This window comes from Sinocyclocheilus rhinocerous, unplaced genomic scaffold (genome assembly GCF_001515625.1).
Source record: "Sinocyclocheilus rhinocerous isolate Xijiao unplaced genomic scaffold, SAMN03320098_v1.1 scaffold469, whole genome shotgun sequence".
Taxonomy (NCBI): domain Eukaryota; kingdom Metazoa; phylum Chordata; class Actinopteri; order Cypriniformes; family Cyprinidae; genus Sinocyclocheilus; species Sinocyclocheilus rhinocerous.
In genome coordinates this window covers 520,657-529,814 of record NW_015636034.1, presented here as the reverse complement: position 1 = coordinate 529,814, position 9,158 = coordinate 520,657, and the positions used below count along the sequence as shown (strand labels likewise).

Here is a 9,158-nt window from a genome sequence, read left to right as displayed (position 1 = left end):
TGCATCTACTTCCGGAAGGCCAAATAAAGTGCTTTTGCACTTCTGCATCAACACTACTGCTGTTCCTGAAGCCACGCGTTCTTTCTTTGCGTGCACATTTGGGCGGTGTTATGCAAATCTTCCCACATTGTGATGTAGATATGTGGGGGCGTGTTAGACCGAGCCGTTTTAGGTAGGCGTGGCAGAGTCTTAACTTTTATAAAGAATATCTCTTTGGATTTGAGACTTTAGTCTTTGCAACTTTACAGATCTTCTTTATGCACCAAGAGCTTGTAACACTCCAAAGAGAAAGGAAAAATTGAAATCGCATCATATGACCCCTTTAAGTACCTTCAAAGGTATATCATTGAACCATGGTATTGAATGAATATCATATTTATGTACCATGGTACCATGTCCAAAAAAGCATGACAATATCATAAGGTACGTACGGTACTTCAAAGAATACTATGCTACTTCAAGCTATTTCAATAAATGCTATGTTTTTTTCCATTGCAATTTCATAGGAAAAAATATTTAAAATAAATATTTTACATTTTATTAGTATAGGACAGTGTAGAAGTGACAGTAAGTGAAGTGGGAGAGAGAGGGGGGGCGGGATCAGGAAAGGTCCTCAAGCTGGGATTCGAACTCGGGACACCCGTAGCGCAACGGCACTATATATAGACACGCTGCCCACAAGGCTATATATTATATAAAAAAATGTAAATATACAATTATTGTCATTGTTTCATGTCTAATGAAACAGAATAATGCCATGGAACTTTTTGGTGCCATTTGTCAGTGCAGTAAGATCAATTTTCGCATGATATGAGTAATTTTATTTCACGGTAACAATATATATCACAATATTGTTACTTTTGCTTTAAATATGGTCTTTATGATATCAACATTTTTGATACCATTGAAATGTCATAATTATTGTCTCCAGTGTCATTATCACAAAAAATAAATAAGAATTGCATAATCACATGTATAAAAACACTGCATATTCTTCACTGTGTAAATTAAATATATATTTCTTCTTATTAAAGTTGCAAAAGTGATTTAGTCAAGATCAGTGAACCCCTAGTCATAGATATGGTAATAATCACTCTAATATGTGTGTGCTCGTGTGTTAGGTGGATGCTGCTCTCGGGGCGGAGGAGATGGTGGAGATGTTGACGGAGCGTAATCTGGACCTGGAGGAGAAAGTACGGGAGCTCAGAGAAACTGTCACAGATCTGGTGAGTGTTTGAAGAGTTTGAGTAGTCATGAAGTGTATGCCATGATGTAACAGTATACTGAGGTTTGTGTACATGTGCTGATGTAGGAAGCCATCAATGAGATGAATGATGAGCTGCAGGAGAACGCCAGAGAGACGGAGCTGGAGTTGAGAGAGCAGTTGGATCTGAGTGCTGCCAGCATCAGGGAGGCGGAGAAGCGGGTGGAGGCGGCACAAGAAACGGTGGCAGACTACCAGCAGACCATCCAGAAATACAGAGAGCTCACTGCACACCTGCAGGTGCCGCTGTGCTTCACAACATACAAACCACAACACAGTGATACGGCTTAAAATGCAGACCTCACAAATCAAATGGGACACGTACATCACATAGGTTGTGTGTGTGTGGAGCAGGAGGTGAACAGGGAGCTGATGAGCCTACAGGAAGCCAGCACCGAGCAGCAGCAACAACCTGCAGAGATCTTTGATTTCAAGATCAAATTTGCAGAAGCCAAAGCTTACGCCAAGGTGAATCCACTGAACACGAATACAGCATTTCCTGCACTGCTATTCAGGATCCAATTCACATCTATGTAAATTCATGACTTACTAAAACATCCAGGTACTAAAATGTTCAAAAAACCTCTTTATTAAAAAAATGCTTATTTTTATGTAGTCCAGTGATTTTTAATAAAGAGTTTGTTTGAACAGATGAAATTCACGTACTAATTCATGATCGTTTTTTAATTAATCAGTTGAACTGATTGGTGAATCAGTCTGAACTGAACACAAGAGTCATTGTTTTTTTGAATTATGAACTGAATTGTCAGATGATTCATTTCTTCACTGAACTGCAAGATATTATGTCGAACTCAAAATGAGCCAGAGGTTAACAGCTGACTTGTTATTCATATGACATTGTTTAGCTGAGTAGCAATAAAATACATTAGTCAACGTTTGAAATGGATCAAAAAAGTTCATCAAAGTTGTCCTAAGACAAGAATGCATTTTGGTTTTAGGACAACTTTGATGAAAGGTTTTGATCCACTTCAAATATTGACTAGTGTATATTACTGTTCAAAAGTTTGGGGTTTGCAAGATTTTTAAATAGTTTATTAATACTAATAATATCACAGATGTGTTAAAGTGACAGTAAAACCATTTTGTTTTTTGAAAACATAATGTTCCAAAAGATTTCTAATTCAAATAAAAATTTGTAAACATTTGGACTTGTTTTACTAAATAGATGTTTTTACTTTATTTTCATTAGAATAATTATTCTAGATTTTGAATAATGTCTGAAGACTGGAGTAATGGCTGCTGAAAATTCAGCTTTGCCATCGCAGGAAAAAATTACATTGTAAAGTATATTACAATAGAAAATTATTGAAATCGTATCAAATTTTTTTTACTGTTTTACTGTGTTTTTGACCAAAAGCATTAAACCTTCTTTCAAAAGCATAAAAATTCTTACCTACCCCAAACATTTTTGTACACTATACTTGTGTTTAGTAAGTACTGGTTATTTTTTGTGTTGTTGGAGGATGGATGCCCCCTGCTGGTAAAAAAATATCCTGTAGGAAACACTCCAGATGTTTGTGTCTCTCATCATAATGTATGTCTGTTTGTAATTCTAGGCCATAGAAATGGAGCTGCGTAAAATGGAGGTAGCTCAGGCTAACAGACAGGTGTCACTGCTGATTTCTTTCATGCCTGACTCCTTCCTGAAACACGGAGGAGATCATGACTGTATCCTGGCTCTACTGCTCATCCCACGACTCATCTGCAAGGTGAACTTTCTGAATATACATGTTGCTAACTACTAAACCATGGTCATTCCAATCTGCTATGTGGTTGAATGTGTTTGTGCATGTATGCTGCAGGCAGAGCTGATCAGTAAGCAGGCTCAGGAGAAGTTTGAGTTGACTGAGACGTGCTCTCAGAAGGCTGGAATGAGAGGAGCCGTCGGAGAGCAGATGAGCTTTGCTGCTGGACTCATCTATTCTCTCACACTGCTACAGGCAACCCTGCACAAATATGAACAGTCAGTTTGCCTAAACTTTTACACACACTTTCTGACATCCTCAAGAGCATTAAAGACCTCATGAAATATATTAATGAATGGCATTATTTTGAATGGCAGGAGGTTGGGGTAGAGCAGCTCAAAAGGCTTGTGCCTCTCTTTATCTGTCTTGTGCAGTGCTCTGAGTCAGTGCAGTGTGGATGTGTACAAGCGTGTGGGTTCTCTGTACTCTGAGATGAGCGTTCATGAGCGATCCCTGGATTTCCTCATTGACCTCCTATACAAAGACCTGCTGGATGAAACAGTCAATGTGGGACCTCTTACCAAAGCTATTAAATACTATCAGGTATCATAGTGCACGCAATATGTCATTTTGTAGCACTTGCATTGCAGAACTGTAATAATATTCCTCATACGTTAATATATTTTCATTATTTTTCTCCACAATTTTCTCCAGTTAATTCCAATATTTCACTCTTATGCTCACCAAGACAGCATTTATTTGATCAAGAATACAGTAAAAACGGTAGTGTCGTGAAATGTTATGACAATTTAATTACAATTGAACATTAAAATGTGTTTTATTCCTGTCAAGCTGAATTTTCAGCCTTCAGTGTCACATGATCCTTCAGAAACCATTCTAATATGCTAGTTTGCTACACATTTCTTATTATCATCAGTGTCAAAATAAACAGCATTTATTTGAAATAGATTTTTTTTGGGTAATTTTATAAATGTTGTTAATGCCACTTTTGATCAATTTAATGTGTCCATCCTTGCTGAATCAAAAGTATGAGATGTTGCTGTAGATATATCAAACTTATCTCCTTGATAAAAACTACTGACGCTGTCATTGCTATTGCTGTATTATTCACATATGACATTGTGATTGGTCAAAGTTAATAAGCTGACATTCTCATACCCATCTGACAGCAAAAAGATGATCACTCAGTATCATGACTGCAGCAAAGTGTCTCTGATGCCAAAGCTTGAAACCTAAACTTACCTAGTGAACTACTATTTGTCTTTCAAGCACTGGTTGTTTCCTCAGAATATGCAAACAGATCTATTTATTGACATGCATTTCTCTTTGTTGTAGCACCTTTACAGTATTCATCTCGCTGAACAGCCGGAGGACTGTACCATGCAGCTAGCAGACCACATCAAAGTAAACAACTCACTTAGACAAACACAAAGAGAGAGACCCAGATCGGTACACACACCTTTAACACATCTTCACGTGTCTGTTTAGTTTACCCAGAGTGCTCTGGACTGTATGGCAGTAGAGGTGGGGCGTCTGAGGGCCTTCATACAGACAGGGCAGGACGAGGAAGCGTTTTGTGTGCTGCTGAAGGATCTGGACACTTCATGTAGTGACATACGACAGTTCTGCAAGAAGATCCGTCGTCGCATGCCAGGCACAGACGCACCAGGCATCCCAGCTGCCCTCAGCTTTGGACCACAGGTGATGTGCAGCCCTCATGTTCATATTATCTCTGCATTCAATTGTTTATGTACCTTTGATATCTAAGCCTTCCGTTGATGGGGTTTATGTGTGTGTAGGTGTGTGAGACCCTGGCTGAGAGCAGAAGGCAGCTGGCCTGGGTGAATGCAGTGCTGCAGGAAGTGGCAGCGGCAACCGCTCAGCTCATCGCCCCTCTCAGCGAACATGAGGGACTGCCAGCCGTCAAACTGGAAGACATGGCCTTTAAAGCAGCTGAACAGGTATACAGTATTTTGGTGAATCTTGTGAAAACAAGTAAAAAAGAAATAAAAATAACATACAAAACTTTTATGTCTTTTATGTTCACCAAGACTGCGGGTCACAGGGCATAAACCCTCAAGAGTGTCTGCGCCAGTCATGCAGTGTGGTCATTGCAACAATGAACAAGATGGCTACTGCTATGCAGGAGGGAGAATATGACTCTGAAAGACCACAGAATGGAGTAAGTCTGGGCTCAGCCTGCCTGTCTAACACTACGGCTATGAATCTTTGCGCTTGTGTCTCAATATGCATGTATTGTTGTAGATATCTCCTGTGGAAGTCCGAGCAGCAGCACTGAGGGCAGAAATCACTGATGCTGAAGGACTCGGCCTCAAACTTGAAGACCGAGAAACTGTCATCAAAGAGCTTAAGAAATCCCTTAAAATAAAGGTAGAAGAAGTCATACTCAGACATGCCAAGAGGTGTAAGATAAAAGCTTGAAATAATGTCAAAATGGTCTTGTTTCTAGGGAGAGGAACTGAGTGAGGCCAATGTGCGTCTGAGTTTATTGGAGAAAAAGCTGGACAGTGCGTCTAAAGATGCGGATGAGCGGGTGGAGAAGATCCAGACGGTCCTGGATGAGACCGTTTCGCTCCTGAAAAAGAAGGAAAAGTAAGAGATGACAAAGAGGGTTGTTGCACATAACTCCTAATGTGGGTCTAAATGTCCCAGGATAGTATTGGGGACATTATATAGTAAGAAATGCTTTTAATATGGGTATGATAATCTGTAGGGAGTTTGAGGAGACCATGGATGCTCTCCAGGCTGACATAGACCAACTAGAGGCAGAGAAAGTAGAGCTTAAGCAGAGAATCACCAGCCAATCAAAGATGACCATGGAGGGCCTGAGAGGAAGTCAAGGCTCTGGCATCGCCTCCATTGTGACTTGTGGCATCACTGCTGGTAAGAGACGGATAAGGGAATCAGTTTAACCTAAACACTAAGCTAAAATGTCTTTCTTAAGTCTTTATTTTAAATGGTCTAATATGTCTTCCATTGTTTGTATTCCTTTTAGAAGAACAAAAAGGTAAATTTGTTGTCAGTGTGACATTTAAATCTCTTCACTCTCTTTTCCTCCCACTCATGGTCTCTCTGTGAGCTGCATGTGTGCATGAGAGTTATTCTTGCTTATATTGCCCTATCACGAGTTGCATGTGCTGCAATCAAGAGCCATGCAATAAATGACCATAACATAGTGTCATTTATTGCACAGAATACTTGATTATGATTGGTCCTCTCTTTAATATATTTAAGTAGTATTCAACAGTGTAGCTTCCTTCCTCACAGTTTACATGTTATTTCATGTCTGCCATAAAACTCTCTCTGGACTCTTTCTTCTCATCTAATATAATATGTAGCCATCTAATAAGTATGATAATGTACAGACAACTAGACATTTAAGCAAAAAAACAAACAAATAATAATTACTTCATTGGGTTTTATTTTTATTTTTATGTGTATTATCACTTACATATATACTTTGTTAATCAATGTAATATTTGAAATCTCAATTATTGCATCTGTTTTATTATCTCTATTTAGTGACGTATTTAAAAAATCCTGAATGGATTTAATATTATCCACCTCGAAAATGCTCCCTTTGAAATAATATAATATTTTAATAAACACTAACATGGCAAGTGTTTGGGGTTGGTAATTTTTTTTTGTTTTTCAAAGAAGTTCACCAAGGCTCCATTTATGTGATAAAAAATAATGTAAAACAGTAATATTGTGAAATATTATAACGTGCCAAAGCTGGGCTGGCGAGAGGGCTGCAGGCCTGAGGTGTTATCTAGCGCCCTCTACCGCAAAACAGACCAACTACTGGATACTCTCCTCCAGATGAGTGCCAATGTGAAAGTGGTGGACATCACAGGGAAATCTCCAGGTCTGTCATAATTACACTTAAAATTTTGATTTTTATTGTTATACAGTAATTATTTTACAGTGTTTGTGTTTTCATTAACAGTGAGTCCTAGTGCGCAGCTCCTCGAGCAAACAGCAAGACTGCAGTCGCTCAGTGACACACTCAATAGGCTTAAGGTAAGCTGAATTTTCAGCAGCCATTACTCCAGTCTTCAGTGTCACATGATCCTTCAGAAATCATTCTAATATTCTGATTTGCTGCACAGGAAACATTTCTTTTCATCATTAATGTTGAAAACAGTTGTGCTGCTTAATATTTTTGTGCAAACTGTGATACTTTTTTCAGGTTTTTTATAAATGGCTTTACTGCTAAATAAAAGTATTAATTTCTCTAGAAAAAAATTACTGACCCCAAACTTTTGAACTGTGGTGTATACAGTATTTTTAAAAATATTTTAGAAGAACACACGAGTTGTCTCTGTATTTGTTAACATGTCATTTGTTGTGTGTATGTTAAAGGTGTTTGTGTAGCTGCAGGAGTGCAAGTGATAGATTCTCCACTGCTGACTCAGCAGATTGAAGCTCAGCGACTCAGTATAAAACACCTGAAGAACGAGAACAACAGACTAAAGGTCTCTGCTACTGCTTCACAAGCCAATTTCCCCAATGCAGGCACTGAAGATTTATTCTCACTTTTGTTTTTGTGTGGACCGCAGGCAGAAAAGATGCGTGCTCAGCTGGCATCTCTTCCTCCTCTGAACGTGCCAAAGCTGGGCTGGCGAGAGGGCTGCAGGCCTGAGGTGTTATCTAGCGCCCTCTACCGCAAAACAGACCAACTACTGGATACTCTCCTCCAGATGAGTGCCAATGTGAAAGTGGTGGACATCACAGGGAAATCTCCAGGTCTGTCATAATTACACTTAAAATTTTGATTTTTATTGTTATACAGTAATTATTTTACAGTGTTTGTGTTTTCATTAACAGTGAGTCCTAGTGCGCAGCTCCTCGAGCAAACAGCAAGACTGCAGTCGCTCAGTGACACACTCGATAGGCTTAAGGTAAACCAAAAATGATTCCAAATCATCAAGTCATCATTAAAATGTCTCCTGCGCTTATTTAAGCAACCTATTTCTTTGAAGGATGAGGTTGCTGAACATGTAGTGACTCACAGGCCTGGTGCTCAAGTCTCGTCTGATTTTGCCACTTTTCCCTGCACTTCCTTTGTGAAGGTAAGACAAATACACAAAATGCACATTTTCCCACATTGTTTGGGTCTAAATAAATCCCTCATTCTTTCTTCTTCTGCTCTCAGGCAAAAGAGGAGAAGAAAGGAGATGCTGTGTTAGTCGGTCATGTGATGATGCCTTGCGCCCGAGGGCAGGAACAGGTGCATCGTCTGGTGCTTTCAAAGATCCAGTTACAGAGAGTTCATCGCCTTCTCCAGACTTAAAATAACCCCAAAAAACAAACTTACTCACATTCAGTCTTCAAAACAGAAACTGAAACAACAGATATAATGGAGAATGTATCTAGAGCCACAAACCAATAACAAAAAACGCAATAGATCAAGTCAAGATCAAGCTTTGATTATATCTACCACACCAAATCTGTAAAATGATATATAAAAGCTACAGATTTCAAACTTGAGACATGCTGGAGACGTTTTAACAATTAGACTTTATTAACATGGCATGAAAGGATGATTCACCATGATCCCTGCTGCTTTATATCTGTATCCATTTAATCCCTTTCTTTCTCTTCCTGATTTGGATTCCCATCGATCCATGTTTACAATTATTTAGCTAAAAGGATTACAGTTCAAATTGTCTATGTGTTTTTATTAGTGGTGCTTCCTAAGTGATTTGACTTAACGTGATAGTTGACCCAAAAATTACAATTCTGTCATTAATTACTCATCCTCATGTCATTCCAAACCCGCAAGACCTCTGTTCATCTTCGGAACATGCGTCGTGATACTCTCGTGAATGCAAAGTGGAGACTGACATGGAAGAGAAGAAATTGTTGAATAAAATCGTTATTTTTGTTTTCTTTGCACACAAAAAGTATTCTCGTAGCTTCGTAAAATTACAGTTGATGGCCATGCAAAATATGACGGCCATGTGGATTGGCTGCATTAAACAAAATGAAGCTGCTTGGTTTGAAAGTGACTTCTGTGTGTGCTGTGGCTCAAAAAATTTCGCTGAAATGTTGCTAATGTGAATGCACCTCAATTTTCAAGTGTTTCAAACCTATGATTTGTCATTTTATACATGCAATGTTTACAGAACATTCTGAATCAG

General features: G+C 38.9%; 1 protein-coding gene across 1 annotated transcript in view; it reads left to right on the top strand.

The window, feature by feature from the left end:
• Window positions 1-8,791, top strand: part of LOC107747544 (dynactin subunit 1-like) — a 26,287-nt gene extending 17,496 nt beyond the window's left edge. The window contains exons 13-31 of the mRNA XM_016562109.1: window positions 1,122-1,226; window positions 1,313-1,504; window positions 1,619-1,732; window positions 2,842-2,994; window positions 3,088-3,248; window positions 3,405-3,573; window positions 4,327-4,395; window positions 4,480-4,692; window positions 4,791-4,959; window positions 5,043-5,173; window positions 5,257-5,382; window positions 5,462-5,604; window positions 5,726-5,895; window positions 6,008-6,019; window positions 7,378-7,490; window positions 7,575-7,761; window positions 7,843-7,916; window positions 7,998-8,087; window positions 8,171-8,791. Of these exons, the coding sequence (XP_016417595.1) occupies window positions 1,122-1,226; window positions 1,313-1,504; window positions 1,619-1,732; window positions 2,842-2,994; window positions 3,088-3,248; window positions 3,405-3,573; window positions 4,327-4,395; window positions 4,480-4,692; window positions 4,791-4,959; window positions 5,043-5,173; window positions 5,257-5,382; window positions 5,462-5,604; window positions 5,726-5,895; window positions 6,008-6,019; window positions 7,378-7,490; window positions 7,575-7,761; window positions 7,843-7,916; window positions 7,998-8,087; window positions 8,171-8,308 (2,529 nt within the window). The 3' untranslated portion in view covers window positions 8,309-8,791. The remainder of the gene's footprint in view (window positions 1-1,121; window positions 1,227-1,312; window positions 1,505-1,618; window positions 1,733-2,841; window positions 2,995-3,087; window positions 3,249-3,404; window positions 3,574-4,326; window positions 4,396-4,479; window positions 4,693-4,790; window positions 4,960-5,042; window positions 5,174-5,256; window positions 5,383-5,461; window positions 5,605-5,725; window positions 5,896-6,007; window positions 6,020-7,377; window positions 7,491-7,574; window positions 7,762-7,842; window positions 7,917-7,997; window positions 8,088-8,170) is intronic.
• The last annotated feature ends 367 nt before the right edge of the window (window positions 8,792-9,158 follow it).